At 38.3% G+C, this 22,249-nt stretch overlaps 3 protein-coding genes across 4 annotated transcripts in view; all 3 read right to left on the bottom strand.

The window, feature by feature from the left end:
* LOC124452269 overlaps positions 1–22,249 on the bottom strand; it is a 99,725-nt gene that overhangs the window by 22,224 nt on the left and 55,252 nt on the right. The gene's annotated exons all lie outside the window — the stretch shown is intronic.
* Positions 1,118–22,249, bottom strand: part of LOC124451619 (receptor-type tyrosine-protein phosphatase U-like) — a 69,499-nt gene continuing 48,367 nt past the window's right edge. Inside the window, exons 8-10 of one of the 2 annotated variants that reach the window (XM_047002234.1) lie at positions 2,038–2,317; positions 1,895–1,958; positions 1,118–1,525 (exon numbers count right to left, since the gene is read on the bottom strand). In XM_047002234.1, coding sequence (XP_046858190.1) covers positions 1,407–1,525; positions 1,895–1,958; positions 2,038–2,317 — 463 coding nt within the window. In that variant the 3' untranslated portion in view covers positions 1,118–1,406. The remainder of the gene's footprint in view (positions 1,526–1,894; positions 1,959–2,037; positions 2,318–22,249) is intronic. The other variant, XM_047002232.1, reaches the window with a different exon arrangement.
* On the bottom strand, positions 4,918–21,899 carry LOC124451635 (ubiquitin carboxyl-terminal hydrolase 14-like). Its single transcript, XM_047002259.1, has 4 exons — positions 21,161–21,899; positions 10,854–10,961; positions 6,079–6,153; positions 4,918–5,221 (listed from the first exon to the last, which is right to left on the bottom strand). Exons 1-4 carry the CDS (start codon positions 21,210–21,212, stop codon positions 5,151–5,153), a joined length of 306 nt encoding a protein of 101 aa, XP_046858215.1. The 5' UTR covers positions 21,213–21,899; the 3' UTR covers positions 4,918–5,150.

The raw sequence follows: 22,249 nt of genomic DNA, 5'->3' as shown, positions 1-22,249 counted from the left end.
GAATATTTATCATCAAGAGCAGCAGTTAACAATCAATAGCACAACATGTATATACATACTTTGTAAGAAAAGAGAAGTGCAGTGTCGTGATTGCAACAGACAATGTGCAACAGTTTATACCTGTTACAACAGACTATCTGTTGTACAACACATACATTTGTTTATTTAAATGTCTTCTTATCGAAATGATTCAAACTTTTCTTGAATTGAATGCGCATTAATGCGACTTGAATATTAACAATCCGCCATATTACATGATATCAGTGAACTCCTGAAAGTTGAAACACCGGGCACTTCCGGTCATCTGTATATGTGACGAATTAACCGGAGATACTCGTGAGAGGGTCGGCTATGTTTTCTGTGACTATAGCTTGATTCGCTGTTTCGCACAAGTCTTCAATACCCTCATAAAGATACCTTCATGTTTCATTGTAATTGCCCCGTATTTCTGTATTTGTAACAAGTTGATATTTTCCGTAAATAAAGCATAATTCGAAAGCAAATGTAAATATGGCCGCGTTGAAACAGAGATCAATATTTCGGTGGTGTTCCGGCCGGTGTAGAAAAACGAGGAGAGGGGTTAACAACAGACTATTCATTAACGATTTGATTGTCACCAATTAACTTGAAACCACTCGGCTCCTTCCTTAGTATTCAACCAAAGGATGTGTTTTGCAATAGAGCTTTCTGACACATACATTTTTCATGTTTTTTAAAATGTCAAGTCGTTGCTTCCAACCCATTTCTTCTTCTTCGTTAATCACTAATCTACAGCCGAAGTACAACGTTCCTAGCACTCTCGCAATCAAATAATCAGGAAATTCAATTAACTCGAAAATTTTGGATATTTTCTATGAATATCATCATGACGACAAGAGAAAACAAGAAAGGACAAGAACATGCTTTAAAGTACCATTTTTAAACTAACAAAGTTGGTAACAAAGTAAACTCCATCCACTAAAACTTGTTTCTACGTCAGGTAAATTAATGAGATGACAGTGCACATATTCATACATATTCCACAAACTCCAAAATACATGAATGTATCAAAATCCCCGTCTCATTAAAATAAAATACTGAGCATGCTACGCCACTGTTTATTTGTAATTTATCTTTATTTAATGTATTTAGATAAAAATTATTACAGCCGTTATCCTATTTCAAATATTGACTACATCCTTAGTCTAAAAATTTGATGTTATGTTCCAAATTGTTTTCAAATACTGTTCAGAATCATTCACTCTCGTTCACTCTTATAGTTAAAAAGGAAATAAAATTCTATGCTTAATCATATTCTTCTATAGTACGTTAAATTTCAGAAAACGTCTAATAATTTCGCGAAAAAAATTCAACTTCCCCCATTTTTGAGAACTTTTAGTAGCCGTGAAATAACTACAATACGCAGTTCACTGCACTGTAGCAGAATTTAAATTAATCCTAATAAAAAGAATGACCAATATGACAAGAATAATGAGCAAAATTGCAGCTACAACTGCACCAGCAATAGCACCAGTATTTCCACCGTCTACAAGATAAAATTGAATGACAAATCATAACATTACCAACCAATGTTGTCTTTCAGCGATCATTTTATCATTTTTCTAAAGCTGAGGGTGTAACCGCTCTCACACCTCATGTATTCATCCCTGTCAACTATTCATGATTTATTTATGCTATAAGTTAGGTTTGGAACGCAATGAAGTTAGAGACGAAGTACACAAAATCACTAAGGCAGTTATTTGTTGCAATTAAATCGGCTGTATCATCAAATAATATCTCTACTCATCCTTAAAAAATTTCTGGCACTTGTCTGTACTGAGATTTATAAATATTTTGAAGCATTACACTTTAGACATCGATAAACTTCCTTATGCTATTGAAAGCAAACACAAACCTGAAGACTTGTGCTTTTGGGCAGTTGCTGCCACTGGACTCCAGTCAGTGGAATAATAATCACCCTGAAACGAAGTGAACATTTATATTTGAATAAAAATTGCAGCAATCAATGCAGATGAAAATGTATAAAAAATATCGCACCTGATCATTAATGAAAATGCGCTGAAATATTTTGTAGTTAGTGCCAATCTTCAACGGGCCATTATAATAATTTTCACCAATGGAACGCCGTGTTGTGTTTTCACCGTCACCAAGTGTAAAATCAGGCTTAAAGTCTCTGCGAGAGACTACAGCGGCAATATACGGCATTAGTTGTGCGGAAGATATGGCCTGAGAATAAGTCCCTAAGTCTGTGTTTTTAAAGTTAGAAGGCAATTGACTCCCTTCCGTGCAATTTTTCATTGCGACTACATAGAAATATCTGCAAGTTGAAGGCAAAACATTTTTTAAAAATACATACATAACCTCTGCTTTCGTTATTCGTTAAAATATATGTTATGCATGTATCTGCACTGCCAGAGAAAAGCGACGAGTCATCAAAACTTTTCCAGAGAGATATATATGAACTCACCATCTTCAGCAGTTCTAAAATTAGCTGTAGTTGATCTACCAAAGCCTTCAGAATTGCCAGCGGTTACATTAACTTTATACGTTGCGTAAGGAAAAAGATTCGTAATGTTGTACGGTTTTTTGTCAGTTACCTCTAAAGTTTTATCGAAAACAATCATAGTATCCTTCAGCAAAATCAATAGATATCTTGTAAGAGGATTCGAGATATTTGTACCAAGTTTTACACCAGTTTTTTTGGGATGTTTCCATGATATCTCGAGGTACGTCGATGCAGATTTGGTTGCAATGAGATCTGTTGGTTTGTCTGGGAGTAAGTCTGCACGATAAAAGAAAAATCTACAAATTGAACCATGTGTAGCCCTTAAATGAAATCAGTCTTTCTGCTTTTTCTTCAATAACACGTGTTAAACTTAACTGCATGTTGAAAAGGCTTCTTTCAATAAGTTTATTTCATTAGAGAAAAAAGACTAACACTTCAGCCTTCATGGAAAATTGTTCACTTTTGTCAACTAACACTTATTTAATTAATTCTCAGAGAAAAAAATTTATATATTGATTAAATAAGTGCTTACAGTGCAAAGTAAACCTGGTAAATTTTTTCCACCTCTTACATCCACCTCAAATTTCAATTCGTAAACACGGTGCACCAACAAATTTCGATGGAAAGATTCGCAAAGCTTTTGATTTAAGGCCACCAGAAAACTTTTCTATAGCCGCATCATTGTAACCATTTTTGTTTCCTAGATAAATCTGGAATAAAACAAAAAAAAAAGATTTTCGTGTATTTGCAGAGCAAGGTTAGAGAAAAGAAAGGTTTGTTTAACGCTGTCCAGAGGAGAGTAGTTTATGCATTGTCTATGTATCTCTTCAAATCATGCACATAGCTACAATTTAAACTTTATAATCAAATGCAAGAGTCCTTCGTAGTGCAGGAGTAACCAAGACAATCAACACAGTGACGTAGCTAGCCCACAAATTTGGTCGTGCTATATGTAAATTTCTCAGAGCTCACTAACTGTAAAACAATAGATCTCTAAAGAAATGAATAATGATAATGATCTGAAATTTACATAGAACCAGCAATTTTGCGTGCCGGCTACACCACTGAATCAACATCTGCACACAAGTTTGTATATAAATAGCAATTTAAAAGTTTACTTAGTTTATAACTTCATTCCTTTTTTAAATTTCCCTTTAAATTTATAATATACAAATTCGATAAGTCTACTGTTACCTTCTAGGATTTTTCAGATTTCCAGTTCACACCATCAATGTTTGTCTGCAAGTGATATTTAGTTACAAAGCTTGAACTTGAACTGTCTCCAAAGATTGCGATCAGTTGAAAATAATAATTGCCATCTGCAGCAGGAGCACACCATGAACTACCACTGGATATTCTTGCTTTAGAAGCACTACGACTCTTTGGGAAGGCAGTAAACCAAGAATCTGGGAATTTTTCTGCGTTTTTTAATAGAGAATTCTCACAAACATGACCTTAAATAGAAAAGGGATTTTGTTGAAATTCATTACAACGTTAGAACTGGTTTGATTTGATGCAATCCCATATTGATCTCCATTCACAAAAAGTCGCAAAAATTAAAAATTGTTGTCTGAAAAAAGAGAAAGAGAGAGCACAAGAAGTATTTGAGGAATACGCCTGATTTTACATTTTTTGAAGCACGAAATGAACTAGCAAGAATAAAATTAATTTAATCCCCAGTATTCGCAGCAACCCTGTCTGAATTATTCATTATCCAAGAGTAGCAATAGTTTATGTTTTGATATATTTGTAAATGAATAATTGTGAAATTCTCCAAGTTAGCGTAAAATACAGTGACACAACGATGACAGATGTAAGTCTTGATGATAGAGGTAAGTCATGATGCTTAACAAAAGACAGATGTAAGTTGAGAACACAAAAGTAACACATTTATTCCTTAAATTCTTCGCTCAAAACTTTTTCTAACGTCATACAAATGTGTCCTACAATACGTTGAATAGAAGAGGTACACAAAATTCAGTACTTGACATTGGCAAGTACTCATGTGTATAATGTAACCTCAAGTACTCATGTGTATAGTGTATAGTCAAGTACTCACGTGTATAGTGTACGGTCAAGTACTCATGTGTATAGTGTACGGTCAAGTACTCATGTGTATAGTGTACCCTAAAGTATACATGTCAATCAACAGAACGTCTCATCGTTATTTTCTAAATCAATGTTGTCCTACAACAATATGTTTACAAAATCTTTGTGGTTGAGAGTAACAACGAATGAAAACTTTAAACATACAACATTTGTAAACACTAAATGATAAAAAAAAATTGCTTACCTGTTTTTAAAGACAAGAAAAGCAAAAGTAAAAGCAAAACTTTGTCGTTCGCCATTTAAAAAAAAGTTACAATTTGCATGCCTTCATCGAAATGAATTGTAAAAAATCGAAAACGCAATTTCTCCATGTACAAATAATCAAATCTTTAAAGTACAAATCTTTTTTTGACAATTGTCAATTGGCTAGCGTATAAACTTAACTGTCTCGATGACACTGAAGAAAATACTGCAGTGTTGATTTGAAACAAATTACTCAACAGGAGATTTTAAGATGATATCAACCCATAGACATATCGGCACAATACCGCATTCTTTAAAGGTACAAAATCCACTTCTTCTTAAGATCACGTGATCACGAAGATTCTTTAATGATTTCTAGTCTTCTCGGCCCGTATAGCAACACATATGCACAATGCCAGTCACCTAAAGGAGAAACAGCCTTAACCAAGGATCATTAAAATAAAGCAGACATTCAAATAAAATCAAAGCTATTTTCTATGAGATAGAAGTGGGGTGTTGCAATTGTAGAAGACTATCTGCGATAGGCTATTTCTGTTGGGAAAGACGTCTTTTGTGCAAAGTATATACATGTTTATTTGATTCTATGGAATGCACGTTAATGAAACTTGAATATTCCCTATTGTTATGCTATGCGGCATAAATAAATAAACATTGATTTTCGGCTAGTGCTCTTGATTATTCCTTCGCGCTAATGAATTTTCTAAATGACTATTGATAAGTCAAAGCGTGTAATGGAATGTTCAATGTGCTCCAATGATGAGCAAATGATGTATTAAAATAGACTAAATTAAAATTATTTAAGAAATAAAAGATTTTTACTGTGTTTGCACAGGCTTATGAAAACCGAGGAGACCTTTGGGAGAACTCGAGAGAAGATCAGTGCAAGCCCGAGACCGAAGGTCGAGGGTTGCACATGCTCGAGATTTTGTTTCGCTTTCGTTTCAACGTCTCAATTGACGATGAAACCCACGCAAAATAAGTCTTTTCCAAGCTGAAAAGTTTTAGCCGGCATGAAGAAAGGTAACATTATATTTGAAAGAATGTTTAGACATTGTGATACGATATTGATTGCAATATATATAAAAATTGCAATATCATTGAGAGGCTCTAACCCAAACACAAAAGGAGCAAAACATGATCATAAAAAGCATTGATAAAATTTTCAAAGAACCCTTCCTCTAAATTCAACTAAAACTTCAGCAGCAGATACCTAACACAATGATAATCACCATTAAAACTTAGGCAGAGGATGATCTTACCTCCCCCGGATAATTTCAAAACATCTTCCTCAGTGATGTGTGTTATTTTATCGTCGTCGCACTTAATCCAAGAGTCTAAAATTTAAAGTAAATGGTTTGAGCCCGGGAGTATAGCTACATGTTTGTGGATGTAGATAGAGCCCCGAGAAAGACTCTTGTTGTTGAATGATGACTAAAGTTTCGACAACCTTAGCGGGAGTCATCTTCATCTAAGGTTGTCGAAACGTCAGTCAACACCAAAAACAACAGTCATTCTCAAGAGTCTAAAATGTAAAAACAGAACATAAAAGTGCATTGCATCCCCTGCAAAATTAGTTACAGACATTGATTACACAACTTAAGCGCATGTTTTCATACTCAAAAGTCGGACAAAAATACGATTGAAAAAAAAAGAGAAACTAAAGGAGGAAGTAGAAGCGTTCGCCCCACCTACCACGTGTAAACTAACACCTGTCATTTCAAGACATGATTAATGATATTAAACGGACGTTTGCTGCCCACACAGATTTATTTAACATAAGACCATTGCAAGGATTCCCACTTCATTCCACGTCCATCGTTTCCACGTTTTTACTTCATCATTCTCTTCGTTTGAAAAGTTTTTCGCAAAAATGGCTTTGAGTTGGAGGTTTTCTGTCATGTTCTGCTTCAGCGTATTCGATCTGGGTAAGTTGTTGGAATTTAAATCATCACGAACAAGTGAACACTTTTTGGTAGAAATTCACTCAACTTGTCGTGAAGTCCTTTTGTCTTGAAGTTACTGTGATTTGAAATGATGGCGATGACGCCACAGTTGATGCAAAAACAGCAAACGGACATTTTAGATTCTTTATTCAATGATTTTTTAATACGTAACTCGTGTTTGCATGAGACTTGTCTCTACGCAAACAAATACTTGGTTTCAACTTAAATCATATCAACTTTCACAAAACGGCGCTCGATGCTTCAACCGTGACTAACTTAAACATATTTCATTAGACTCAGTAATAAAACAACTACTTCGTAGCTAAAATACATGAACCTTAACTAAGCAGTTTCTTTTGCCTTGACCACAACGTAATCATCCCAGTGAATTAAAACTGGCGCTCATTCTCGAAAGTAACCGCCCTCAAGCCCCCGCGCACAAATAGTAACCGCCCCTTAAAAGAATTCCCCCTTAATGGAACCACCCCCCTAAAAGGAGCCACCTGCTTACAAAACAAAGTTTTTTCGAATAAGTAAAAATAGACTGTCAAATTTCATTTAGCAATTTCCTAAAGAGTTCTTACAAGAACAAATGAAGAGATAGAGCGTTTATAATCGAATTTCCTTCTTTAGTTTGTCAAAGTGTACTTTCAAAATCGTTGTTCGTCAGTCAAAATGGCGCAGATTTTCCATTGTGTGGTTATAAAAATCGTCCTTGTCGAACGATCAGACACGCCATTACGATTGCAAGGCCTGGTGAGGAGATTCTCATTGAATATGCGCACAAGCCATATGACGAATGCCAAGATTCAAGAACAGTTACATATCTTAACAAGTCCCTAACGTTCATAGGTCACAAAGGCAAACCGACAATTGAATGCAAAAGAGGAGCTCAATTATTCAAAATATCATCACTGAACGAAAAGATCACCATAAACACGACGAATATGATTCTGATATCTTCAAACTCGGTCATTAGCTGCGATAAACGATCAAGATTCGCACTTTACATCAGGAACTGCGTTTTCCGAGTTTCCAATGCAGCAATCGCAGCAAAATCAGCTCACGATTGTTCCATCACGATCCTCAAGAGTACTTTTTATGGTCGTACGTTCCCATCGGCATCAATGAGTTGTCTAAATCTAACAGCACATCTTGTCGACAGTACGTTTCGCGCCAGTCCTGTCTCTCTTCGAACAATTATGGAAAAAAAGACACTCTACGTTCAACATACGACCGTTTTCGTGTCAAACTGTCATTTTCATGGCGAGCAAAAGAAAATGTGCGGATCGCTTCTACAAATATTGCCAATGGCAGTCTATAGTAATGTCACAATTGTAAGCAGCAAATTCACAGATCATTTTGGAATATGCACTGGAACTAAAACAGGAAATACGCTTTATATCAAGGGGAACAAGTTCGCAAAGAAACGAAAACAAACGCTTATTCATCTAAATAACCTAACACTAAAAGACAACCGTTGCACAGGAACAATACTTCGACTTGAGCCGCTGCAAAAAAAAGTAGATATCTTTGATGTTGTTGTTTCTAATTCGTTATTTGAAAACACATCATCCGTTTTGTACGTTTTTGATCGTTCGCGTGGTGGCCTTCGAGGCAAAGCTGTACGTTTCGTCAACAACACTTTCATAAACACGCATAAATATCGCTCAAGTCGTTTTAACAATCTCCATTTAAATCCTGGAAAATTTCTGTTCACAAAATGCACGTTTATCGATAACTATGGCGGAAATGAGCCCAACGATGCTGTCATTGGCGTCGCTTCATACAGTGTTGCCGTTATATTCAGAGACTGTTATTTCGAGAACTCGAATCCTGCATCGTCCTCGACGCTAATCTTCTCACAAAAACAGAACTTCGTGCTGTTTCAAAAAAACAACACGTTTAATATCACCGCGACCCAACGTGAACTAAACGTCATCGCGTACATTTTCACGAAGCCCGATAATGTACGTCGTTTCCGTCTTAAGGACAACCTCAAGATCCTTTGTCCCTACGGATATGTGATGTCCAAAAGGATGTTTTGCTACGAGGGCAAAAATAAGGCATACGTTGAATGCAACGAGTTCGTGGTAAAATGTAAACCATGTCAGCGGAATACTTATTCGGTAAGTCGTGTGATACTTCATAACAATATCACCAACAGTATCAATTGTCAGGACTGCGCGAATGGCGGTCAATGTTACAATGGTCGCCTGACAGCAAAGCCAAACTACTGGGGATATAAAGTCAACCAATCAGTCCGCTTCATACGATGCCCACACGGTTACTGTTGCCAAGGCAATGACTGCGTCACATACAGTAGTTGCCATGGAAAGAGACAAGGTAAAATTTGCGGGGAATGCCCGCATGGCATGTCGGTATCGTTGTTTTCTGCAGCATGCATTCCAAACGCTAACTGCGGTCATTATGATGCTATTCTCTTTGGCCTCGGCTACTGTATCGTTTATTTAGTGTTTTTTCTCTACCATAAAGAAATAATTCGATTTGTCAAGCGAATTTTTTTCACTTCCTCCAAAGAAACCAACAGCGGATTGTTGAAGATCGTATTCTACTATTACCAAATCAGCCGTTTCTTGGTGAGTCCAACTAATTTTGAATCCCGTCAAACAGCCATGACGGAAGTACGTAATAAGATCGGAGAAATTTTCAACTTCATCATCATGAGTATTCCATTCCTGGAATGTCCAATTCGTGACCTTAATGACGTCACAAAACAAACAATCCTTCACTCGCTGGGCTACGTCCTTCTCACATTTCTTGCCGTGCTGTTCACGGCAACAATTTTAAAGAATTTCGTCTGTAAACGCTTTAAATCTTACACGTCACGAGACATCCCGTTTTCCATCGAGACTGATGCAAGAGACGACGGAAAAGACCAAAGTTTCGAGGCGCGCATTGCTTCAGCATATACGCTCATCTCCCTCCTTATGTACGCATCATCCACTCAACTCTGTTTATCCTTGCTGCATTGTGTTCCATTGGATGATGAGCAAGTTCTCCACATTAACGGCAACGTTAAATGTTATCAGCTATATCAATATATTTTCCTGGCATATTTCATAACATCCATACTGCCGTTTTGTCTTGTTCCTGTTCTCGGATCGCACCTTCTACGACTTGAAAAGATCACCGTCAAGCACTTCTGTATGGCTTGCCTCTTCCCTCTACCCTTCTGTTGCTATTGGCTGTATCTATTCACAAGGATACGCGGTTTTACGAGAATGGGACAACATAACAACGACCATACGATGCAGGATATATGTGAGATAAACACGAACAATGAAGAAACAAACATCGAATGTCATACCGCAAAGAGTACGAACAGGATACTTCATGTCTTACAGGGTCCATTCAGACTTTATAAAGCCGATGAATGTTCCACAACTTCGCGCATACCGTGGGAAGGATTTCTCATCTTTCGTAGACTGGTTCTAATTGTCGTGCTGACTTTTATCTACGATGTTAAATTACGAATGCTGGTCGCTTTAACGATCTGCGTGGCGATTTTGATATGTCACATGCTGGTGTTCCCCTTTCAGACCAAACGCGATAATATCGTGGAGTCAATCTTTTTAGCTATACACGTTATTTTATGCGGGATTACCTTGGTCAAGACTCTTTATCATGAAGAAGGTAACGGTTCTTATAATGCGGAGAAACTCCTCGCGTTGGATGCAATACGAGATATAATAATACTTTCACCCATGTTTATTATATTAATGGCTGTTGTTCTTTCACTTGTTATAAAGATCTCGAATGGATTGAAATGTTTTGCAACGGGCTTGTTTAGAAAAATAAAACGCACAGGAAATTGACGTAACGTTGGTCTTGACCTTTAAAAAAAAAGCTCGCAGCAACGAGACATATGTTGACAATATAAAAACAAAAAGCGAAGCTAGCGAATCTTTTGTGTTTAAGCGTTTGAATCGAGGCGTTTATCACCCCGATGCAATATGTTTAGTACCTAAGGTCAGATGGGGTTGAAGAAAGAAATTATAATCCAATGATATAAGACTTTACTCCCTATTACACCCTTTGATCCATGCAATATAATAACCTTTACTCACTGTTACTCCCTTTGATCCATGCCACATAATGACCAGATGACGATGATCGTCCTTGATGAGTCAGAACAGCTTGCAACTGGTAAAAACCACTGTTATTAGAGCCAGTGTCTGAAAATCAAACAAGGATTAGAAAGGTTCGTGCATGGATAACTAGGGATCCGGTACTTCATACATGAATAGCATAGGTAATGTAATTCATGCATGGACGAGGAGGATAATCTACTACACGCATGGATGAAATGGGTAATGAAATTCATGCATGGATAAGGAGGGTAATCTACTACATGCAAGGATAAGAAGGGGTAATGTACTTGATGCACGGTGACAGAAGACAAATTGAACACTGCTTATAATTTTTGTAATTCGAAAGAAATTTATGCATTTAAAGAACAATACTATTATTTTAAATATATCAGAAAAAGATTACATCAAGATAATATACAAAATTAAGTACGAAAGATTTTAACGTATGAATCTACTGGTCATTAAACCAAGAGTAAAAAACTAAAAGTGACATTTTGTCGTTTCATCAACTGCGTCAGTTTTTACGACACAACGTTTTTCAAGAGCTATTTGCAAATGTTTCGGCTTAAGAATAGAAGCTGTATTCGTCATGTCAGCTTCCACTCTCTGATACTTCATGTTTAGACACAACGTTTTTCAAGAGCCATTTGCAAATGTTTCGGCTTAAGAATAGAAGCTGTATTCGTCATGTCAGCTTCCACTCTCTGATACTTCATGTTTAGACACAACGTTTTCAAGAGCTATTTGCAAATGTTTCGGCTTAAGAATAGAAGCTGTATTCGTCATGTCAGCTTCCACTCTCTGATACTTCATGTTTAGACACAACGTTTTTCAAGAGCTATTTGCAAATGTTTCGGCTTAAGAATAGAAGCTGTATTCGTCATGTCAGCTTCCACTCTCTGATACTTCATGTTTAGACACAACGTTTTCAAGAGCTATTTGCAAATGTTTCGGCTTAAGAATAGAAGCTGTATTCGTCATGTCAGCTTCCACTCTCTGATACTTCATGTTTAGACACAACGTTTTCAAGAGCTATTTGCAAATGTTTCGGCTTAAGAATAGAAGCTGTATTCGTCATGTCAGCTTCCACTCTCTGATACTTCATGCTTAGACACAACGTTTTCAAGAGCTATTTGCAAATGTTTCGGCTTAGAATAGAAGCTGTATTAGTCATGTCAGCTTCCTCTCTGATACTTCATGTTTACCAATGTCATACGGTAACTATATAACATCCGGGCAATGACATCGAACACAACCATCTTCGCGAGAGTCTCTCCGACACAAACGCGACTGCCTGCCGAGAATGGAAGCGTCGAGAAGGCGGTGGTGTCGAATAATTTCCACAGCTATTCAAAATCGGGCTGGCCTAAAGACATGCGGGTCATGCCAAGTTCTTGCGTCATTATGAATAGCAAAGGCATTTACGATTACAGTCGTGTCTTTAGGAATGTGAAAACCGTTAATTTTTGCATCGGATGTTGCCCTATGGGGTAGAAGTAAAGGTACAATAGACCCATATCTTAACGTTTCTGTGATGCTTGCCCAGAAGAAAGGTAGTCGATGACGGTCGGAAAATGTCGGGGGAGAATCGGGGCCTAGAACTTGCATCATCTCTTCGTAAATCTGATCTTGTATATCTGAATGAAAAGCCAAGAGATACAGCCCCCACGTGATCACTGACGTCGAGGTTTCAATTCCCGCTAGAAAAATATTGTTGTAAATTGTCATGTTATGTTATGTAGAGTGTGAATATACCGTATGATATAAACTGTAAAATGTTAAGTCATATATTACTAGACAAATACGTATATAGTTACTAAACTGTGGTTTCAGTGGAAATCCTGTACGTAAATTCAAAATACTTAGGAACACTTTTCTACCCAATGTGGCATTGCGGTAGGATGTGTAATGACAGTACTCTATAAACGGAATGGCGTAGTGCAAGTCATGCAAACGCCCAAAAATTATATCCTAATAATTATAATATAAATAAGAGCTTGCAAGCGTTGGTTCGGGAGTTCGGAAAACAGACGTTGTTAGACGTACAAAAGTGATAAGTTGGAAATCGTATCGCAGGAGGCGATAGCGTTTGAATAAGTTTCAAGTTTAAAGATTGACGGTTGGCCGTAATCTCAACGTTTCAATAACATATTTGTGTCGCAAAGAACCAACGTTTGGAACTCCGTATCATAAATCGTGCACAAACCACTGTAAATATCCTATCAAGTGTTAAATACAATTGTCAAAATACAGTCCCATCGTTCGAGTGAAGTTTCGAGAGCAGTGAACCAGCACTTCGCGCAGATTGAAGCGTGGTCCTTCGAGCCGGATAGAGTAGCAGAATTCGAGAACACATAGATAGGATAAAAAGGGTTGTTCACGATGTCAGAGCTGACAAGAAAGCGACAGTCGAGGAGGGCATAAATCGTACGCCACAAAAGTTGTGAACAAGGTGAGAGTATGGTAAACGATAATGCGCCACTAAGGAAAGTCGAATTGGAACAAATGCGGCTTGTACTCGTACAGAAATTGGATACAATTTCGAAGTTAGACGATGAGATTCAGAGCTTGTTGGAAAAGGATGAAGATATTGAGGCAGATATCGACAGCTCATCGGAATACGGCTGCGAAGTTCTGGGTGCGTTGGCCGAAATTAACGAAGCGCTGAGCACAATAGAGACGAACAAACGAAACGAGGAACTCGCCAACACATCGACAAGTACAGTATCCAGTGGGGCACGCTGTAGAGTGAAGCTGCCTAAACTAGAGGTGAAAAAGTTCTCGGGCAAGATACAAGATTGGCGTGAATTCTGGGACTCTTTCGAAAGTTCCATTCACAACAATGACGGACTGTCTGAGGTCGACAAATTCACCTATCTGAGGGGACTGGTGGAGGAGCCGGCCAAGTCAGCAATTTCGGGATTTGCTCTGACTTCGATTAACTATGCAGAAGCACTGAAGGTGTTAGAACGGAGATACGGGAGCAAAGTGATGGTGCAAAGGGCACACGTAAATGATTTGATGAACTTAAAACCCGTGTACAACGAGAGTGACACGATGAGGCTGCGCAAGTTCTTTGACGCCGTGGAAACGAATTATCGAGGACTCGAGGCGCTCGGTGTAAAGGAGGAAACGTACTGCGAGATAGTCGTGCCCAATCTTCTAACAAAAATGCCGGACTCATTCAAACTGACGATTACCAGGGGAAGAGACTACTTAGAGTGGGGCATGAAAGATTTGTCGACGCATTACAAGCCGAAGTGGAGCTGCGGGAATGCCACAAATTAGCGGTCGGAGAGAAAGAAGAAGATCAACGAAGAAGACGACGGGAACCGGGAACAGCTAGCGGGTTGTTTGCCAGCCGCAACAACCGATTGTTTTGTGCTTTCTGTTGTGGAGAGCACAAGCATGAAGAATGTACCAAGGTAACAGGGCGGCAAGAACGGATGCAACTTCTTCGTAAGTTCAAACGATGTTTCATTTGTTTAAATAAGGGACATTTAGCTAAAGATTGTCGTGCACGTATTAAATGTAGTGTATGTGGGGAGGGTCATCATGTTTCCATATGTGATAAGAGTAATAATAACCAGAAGGATGAAAGAAATAGTCGGGAAGAAAGTGGACAGGTTAGTGTAGCTAATGTCCATGTTAGTACTAGAAGTAGAGTGGCTCTTCAAACTGCGCAGGAGTACTTATAGGAAAGGGTAAGACAAGAGTGCGAGTGCTTTTCGACTCGGGAAGTCAGAAATCCTTTGTGACGTGTGACGCGAAGAGGTGTGCCAAGCTTAACGTTGCTAGGCGAGAATGGTTGGAAGTTAATACATTCGGTGGTGGAAGTAACAAAGGTAGAATGACAGAGGTTGTTCAGTGCGAGGTATCGGCAGTTCGAGGAGGTCGTAAAATACGCGTAGAGGCTTTAGTAGTTCCTCATATTTGCGATCAAAATGAGCATCTTGAGGTAGATAAGAACAAGTATTCGCATTTGAAGGATTTGTGGTTGTCAGACGTTAATTTGAAGCAGGACACGTTAGATGTTGATGTTTTGATAGGTGCGGATAACCTTTGGGCATTTCAACAAGGTGAGATAATTAGGGGCAAGGATGACGAACCCGTTGCCATCAATACTTGTTTAGGTTGGGTAATAAGCGGTCCACTGAAAGGGAGCTCGAACTTGAAAAACGCACACGTTAATTTAGTTTCACAGATTGCAACACAAAACGCAGACAGCATTAATGGGGATGTGAGTAAATTGTGGGATTTAGAAACGCTTGGAGTAAGAGAGACTAATGACGTGCATGAAGCATTGCTTGACAAAATAGAGTTCAATGGGTCAAAATATGTAGTAAAATTGCCATGGAAACAGGGTCATGAGCACTTACCGTCAAATTATTCAAATAGTTTAGCACGCATGAAAGGGCAGATAAAGAGGTTGTCAAGTGAGCCATCATTGTTGAAAGAATATGATAAAATTATAAAGGAACAGCTAGAAACGGGTGTTATAGAAAGGGTAGATGAGTCTGAACCTGGGGTAAATGTTCATTACCTTCCCCATCAAGCCGTAATACGTAAAGAGGCCAAAACAACCAAATTGAGAATTGTTTATGACGCATCGTCAAAGAGGGTAAGAGAGGGACTTCTTTGAATGACTGTCTTCATGGGACCACCACTAACGCCGTTGTTGTTTGACATATTAATTAGATTTAGGGAGAGCAGAGTGGCCTTGGTAGGAGACATTGAGAAAGCCTTTTTGAACGTAGAAGTAGACGAAGCAGACAGGAACTATTTGAGATTTTTGTGGGTGAGAGATGCGACTAATGGTAATTTAGAGGTTGTAGTGTATAGGTTTTGTAGAGTAGTGTTTGGACTAAATGCATCGCCCTTCCTGCTTAACGCTACGCTTAGACATCACATTGCGCAATTTGCAGAATCAGATCCAGTGCTTGCTCAGAAATTGAATGAGGGGTTTTACGTGGATGATCTAGTTTCGGGGGGCAAGAGCGCACAGGAAACAATCGAGTTGTACGAGAAAGCAAAATTTAGGATGTCCCAAGGCGGGTTTAAGTTAAGAAAATGGCTTACGAATGATGGAAACGTGCGAGCGCTTATAGAGCAACGTGAATGCGGAAACAAAGTGACGACGACTACAGATTCAGACGACGAGACATTCACACAGTGGAGTTTGGGGGCTCTAAATAACAATGACTGCGCAAAGTTTTAGGTATAGGCTGGGATTGTGACAATGATCTGTTTACGTTTGATTTACGAAAGTTTGTAGAAGACTTAGGTGATAAGACGAAACTAACAAAGAGAAGCCTGCTAAGCGCATTAGCAAAGATATTTGATCCGTTGGGTTTAATTAGTGCCGTTATTATTTTGATGAAGATTTTGTTTCAACAATTGTGTGTTGATAAGGTTGATTGGGATGACAAAATAGAGGGTAAGCACGCAAAGATATACTTAGAGTGGATTGAGGATTTAGTTAGGGTTCAAAGAATTAAAATTAATAGATGCGTTTACAGTAAGGTAATCGAAAGGGTCGAGTCGTGCGAACTCCATGGATTTGGCGACGCAAGTGAGAAGGCTTATTGCGCAGTAGTGTATTTTGTTTGTCGCACAAGCTCTACCGTTCATGTAAAATTATTGGCAGCGAAAACTAGAGTTGCACCACTTAAGAAACTGACGATTCCACGTTTAGAGCTTATGTCTGCGCTTATGTTAGCTAAATTGGTAGAGTCAGTAGGGAAAGCTTTAGAAGGGCAGGTAGGAAAATTGAAGTCAAGATATTGGTTAGATAGCATCACTGCTTTGTATTGGATTCAGAATAGAGGTGAATGGAAGCAGTTTGTGAGACATAGAGTGAATGAGATACTATCATTGACGAGTAAGGAAAGCTGGGGGCATTGTCCAGGGGTAGAAAATCCTGCAGACTTAGGTAGTCGCGGGGTGTTTGCGTCAAAGTTAGAAGAGGATTCAATTTGGTGGAATGGACCAAATTGGTTGAGCAGTCTAGAGCAGGAATGGCCTCAGTCTGTAGTGAGTAAGACCGAGGAGAGTGTTCAAGAAGAAAGAAAGGTGGCTGTGTTAGTAGTAGACGCTAGTGAGAAATTTGGTATAGACCAGATTATCTGTATAGATAGATACAGTAGGGTGGAAAGGTTATTTCGTGTAACGGCATGGGTTGCACGGTTTGTCAGGCATGAGGATTTGACTTTCAGGGAGTTAGGGAGTCAAGAGTCAGGACAGAAAGCAGAAAGACTTTGGATAAAGGCTTCACAGGACAGGTTAAAGAAGGAAGATAAGTTTAAGCAGTTAGAGGTACAGCTCAACGTAGTAGAAAAGGATGGGTTGTTAAAATGTCAGGGTAGGCTAGCAGAGTCAGATTTGGAAGAGGAAACAAAATTTCCTACTTTACTACCAAAGGAAGGTCGATTGACAGAATTAATAGTTGAGCACAGCCACAGGAAGGTACATCATAGTGGGGTAAGGGCTACTTTGGCTGAGATAAGGTCTAGATTTTGGATTCCCAAGGAAGACAAAGGGTAAAATCGATTCTCAACAAATGTATCGTGTGCAAGAAATTAGAGGGTAAATCATACAATAGACCTAGCGAAGCAAACCTTCCAGCATTTAGAGTAGAGCAATCAGAACCATTTTCGAAAACAGGGTAGATTTTGCAGGACCATTATATGTGAAGAATGCACCGGGGGGCACAGATAAGGTTTATATCGCATTATTTTCATGTTGTGTAACTAGGGCCTTACATTTAGACTTAGTAAAAGATTTGTCTGCGGATGAATTTGTGAGATGCCTAAGACGATTTGCAGCTAGAAGGGGGACCCCATCATTAATGGTGTCAGACAATGCAAAAACGTTCAAAGCAACAGTCAAGACTTTAGAAAACCTCTATAAAAATGAAAGAATGCAAGGGTATTTGGGAAACAATAGGATAGAGTGGAAATTCAATCTAGAAAGAGCTCCCTGGTGGGGTGGATTTTTTGAAAGGATGGTTAGGTCAGTGAAGAGGTGCTTGAAGAAGGTATTAGGAAATGCTAGGTTGACATTTGACGAACTACTGACAGTATTGGTAGAAGTTGAGGCAACATTAAATTCTAGGCCATTGACTTACACGTACGACGAGGTGGGTAGTGAACCACTAACTCCGTCGCATTTGGTGACAGGAAGAAGATTGTTGTCCATGCCAGACGAAGGGTCTAGTGAAGAGGAGTCTGACGGGTTACTGTAAAAACGGTATCAGTATTTGAGTAAGAAAAAAATGCATTTCTGGAATAGGTGGCGTAAAGAGTATTTGGTTGATTTAAGAGAGTTTCATAAGCAGGACAAAGACAATACTAATAGGGTAGTGCAAAGGGGAGATGTCGTAACTGTTTATGAGGATAATGTGAAAAGGGGAAATTGGAAAACAGGTGTAATAGAAGAGTTGTTTGTAGGGAAAGATGGTGTGGTTAGAGGCGCTAAGGTTCGGTTATTTAGGAACGGTAAAGTCGTTCACCTTAATCGCCCCGTCCAAAAACTCTTTCCTACCGAGTTGAAGCACGACGAAGGCGAGAATGAGCGAGAAGAGAGAGAAAAAGGACTGAAAGGAAGGAAGGTAGAAAATACGGGTAGACCCAAAAGAGCTGCTGCTCTTGATTCTGTCTGGAAGACACAGAATATGCTTGATTAGTGGGACTAATCAAGGTGGGGAGTGTGTTGTAAATTGTCATGTTATGTTATGTAGAGTGTGAATATACCGTATGATATAAACTGTAAAATGTTAAGTCATATATTACTAGACAAATACGTATATAGTTACTAAACTGTGGTTTCAGTGGAAATCCTGTACGTAAATTCAAAATACTTAGGAACACTTTTTCTACCCAATGTGGCATTGCGGTAGGATGTAGGTAATGACAGTACTCTATAAACGGAATGGCGTAGTGCAAGTCATGCAAACGCCCAAAAATTATATCCTAATAATTATAATATAAATAAGAGCTTGCAAGCGTTGGTTCGGGAGTTCGGAAAAACAGACGTTGTTAGACGTACAAAAGTGATAAGTTGGAAATCGTATCGCAGGAGGCGATAGCGTTTGAATAAGTTTCAAGTTTAAAGATTGACGGTTGGCCGTAATCTCAACGTTTCAATAACATATTTGTGTCGCAAAGAACCAACGTTTGGAACTCCGTATCATAAATCGTGCACAAACCACTGTAAATATCCTATCAAGTGTTAAATACAATTGTCAAAATACAGTCCCATCGTTCGAGTGAAGTTTCGAGAGCAGTGAACCAGCACTTCGCGCAGATTGTGCGAAAAATATCTTTTATCATACAAGTTATTTCTTCCTTCGTTAAAATGACGTCATTGCTCTAACTATCCATGATGTCATCTGATTGCTTCTGAAACGCATGCGTCAAATCGTAGTCTTCCACTGGATTTGCGGTTTCGTGCTCCCCGTATATTCGCAAAACAATCGTGTCCAAAAGATTAGTGGCCGACTTAAGTTTAATCACGCTCTTCAAAGGCAATCTCCTTAGCAACGGGATGGCATCAATGAGGTTGCCAGGGGCAACATACTGCTGCACAACATTAAAAGTGTTCATGAGAGCATGGAATTCTGGGTCATCTTTGTCGTATTTGAACCCAAATGTTATGGCACAAATGATGTTAGCAACACAATGAAATATATCTTGCGGAATGTTCTTGGAGTGACCGTTTTTTCTCCCAGGTCAGCCATAAGATCCTTTATGACGTCACAAGCCTTATTTTCAAGACTATTACCAAACGTTCTGTAAGCAGCATAAAATATTTTACGTTGTTTCTTCCAACGCTGAGAAATTTCTTTCGAAAAAGCGATATTCTTACCATCGTGACTAAACAAAATGGCCGCGTAAGGTAGGTTCAACGGTCGTCCACCAAAAACAAATGATTGCCTCACGAGTACCTCGCGAGCCATTTCCGAGCTGCTCACGATAAGCGCACGCTCGCTTCCGAAGTAGATTGTCATTAGATCACCATATTTCTTAGCAAGCTTTGCCAAATCAATGTGAACGGTCGTACCAATCAAATTTAAGTTTCCCAGAAAGGGAAGCGGAAATGGACCGGGTGGCAGATCACGTGACATGAAATGTGACCAATAGAAAAAGAGAAGTCGCCATAAAAAATATATCAAAATAATGCCAACTAATACTTCGATCATGGCGCAAAACGAGATCAGAAATGCTGTTAAGCGTTTTCTCAGAGTCTACGCGTGCCAACACAAAATAATTGCAATGTAATCCGATTGAAGTTTCACTTTTTGGAGTGCAAAAAAACTCACGTTTCAATAATCCATAACGTACAGATAATTCTTTGTCCAGGAGAGCACTTCATTCAGAAAACAAACAATTAAGTGAATAATCTTCTCCCCAACGATTTCAACTCGTATATTTTAAAGGCCTTTATATGGAACATTCGTCAAAACGCTATCAGTGAGTGTTGAAAAGGAAATAACGATTTTTCTCACTTTATCCAAAACACTTCTCCAAAATGAAGTCAACAGTGTCCAAATTGTTGCGATAATCGATTTATTGCGCGTACCACGAAATAACAACAATACACGGTTAGATTATTTACATCGAAAAGAGGGCAACGCTCCACGTTAATGCTTTTCTACGCCACGAATCAAGGTTTTACACAAAATGTGTACTGAAGTAGAATTTGTCAACCTTGATGCAAGTGCAAGAAGATTGTAAATATAAAATACGTTCGGTTGTTAAATAGACACGCTTCGTTACATACTTAATCTTTGGCAAAGTGGCAAAGCCATTATTGAAGCAGAAGTGATGACGCCAGACCGACACAATGTTGCATCATGGGCAAACAAAAGGACATAATTTTACTAACAGATTTGATGTTAACCTTTAGACGAGCCCAATAAGACTGGAAATACAAACGTGTTTGCTTGTTAAAAAGATGCGCGCTTCATTTCATCTTTAATCTTTTGGCAAGCCTTGCGACCATTATATGTTAAATGTTTTTTTGAAATGAGGAAACGACAGAAAATGTTCTTGAATCACAAAATTCGGCCGTTCTGCCGAGAATTTAACAGACAAATTATTCTTTGATCTTTGTTTTAAAAGATATTTCAAAAATTTCAAGCAGTTTGCGTCGTGAATTAATGAACTGCGAATTAATGGCTGTGTTCCAAAACCATTTAAATAAAATCTAATAAATCGAATCTATTTCATGCAATCGATAGTTTCTTAATCTTAACTATCAAATCCAATTCTATAGTAACTTACCATCAGAAAAAGAGTATGGTTGGTATTCCTTTACGTCAGAATCGACATCCATTTTATCAACACCAGATATCTTTCCCTCAAGCTTAGCTTTCTAAATACGTAAAAGCACAAATAACATATGTTAAAAAAAATTCGATCAGACAAAAATATTTTCTAAAGCGTATACATCACAACATAGACACACCATAATTAAAATCTTCAAGTACCCTCAAGTACCCTCGAGTACCCTCGAGTACCCACTTCAACAGGTCCACACCTATTTTACCCCACCTAACCCTTTTAATGATCCCACATTTGAAAGGTAGCAAAAAACAAACCCTTGACATACATTCATCTCCAAGTCTCTGAATAACGAGATTATGTGCATTAAGCATGGACTTTGTCAGGTTCTCAGACGACATTGCATAAGGAATGGGGATTGAGTTTTTTAATGAAAAGTAATATTGAAGCATGTGAATTACATATAAAATGCGAAAACAATTTGTGTGAAAATTTACTTAATCCCCAGCTTCTTTTTATTTAGCCTCCCGCCTGTACTAATCACCACTTGAATGATAACAATAAATTCCACAGGAGGGGGGTAAAGAGAGAAAATAAAACATTATTGGTATCCTCAAGTATTCATGTTTATAGTGTATCCTCATGTACTCATGTGTATAGTGTATCCTCAAGTACTCATGTTTATAGTGTATCCTCATGTACTCATGTTTATAGTGTATCCTCAAGTACTCATGCGTATAGTGTATCCTTAAGTACTCATGTGTATAGTGTATCCTCAAGTAATCATGTGTATAGTGTATCCTCAAGTATACATGTCAATCAACAGAACGTCTCATCGTTATTTTCTAAATCAATGTTGTCCTACAACAATATGTTTAAAAAAATCTTTGTGTTTGAGATTATCAACGAATGAAAACTTTAAACATACAACATTTGTAAACACTAAATGATAAAAAAATTGCTTACCTGTTTTTGAAAGACAAGAAAAGCAAAAGTAAAAGCAAAAATTTGTTGTTCGCCATTTAAAAAAAAAGTTACAATACGCATGCTTTCATCGAAATGAATTTGTAAAAAATCGAAAACGCGCAA

Source organism: Xenia sp. Carnegie-2017, unplaced genomic scaffold (genome assembly GCF_021976095.1).
Source record: "Xenia sp. Carnegie-2017 unplaced genomic scaffold, XeniaSp_v1 HiC_scaffold_24, whole genome shotgun sequence".
Classification (NCBI taxonomy): Eukaryota; Metazoa; Cnidaria; class Anthozoa; order Malacalcyonacea; family Xeniidae; genus Xenia; species Xenia sp. Carnegie-2017.
The sequence above is the reverse complement of the archived record's forward strand: the minus strand, read 5'-3'. Positions and strand labels throughout refer to the sequence as shown.

Coding starts and splice junctions, on each gene's coding strand:
- LOC124451635 (XM_047002259.1), bottom strand. CDS start 21,212: ATGGATGTCGATTCTGACGTAAAGGAATACCAACCATACTCTTTTTCT. Junction 6,154..10,853: donor ATGGATCAAAGGGAGTAACA/GTGAGTAAAGGT, acceptor TTTAAATTTTAG/ACTCTTGGATTAAGTGCGAC. Junction 5,222..6,078: donor TTTGAAATTATCCGGGGGAG/GTAAGATCATCC, acceptor TTTCTCCTTTAG/GTGACTGGCATTGTGCATAT.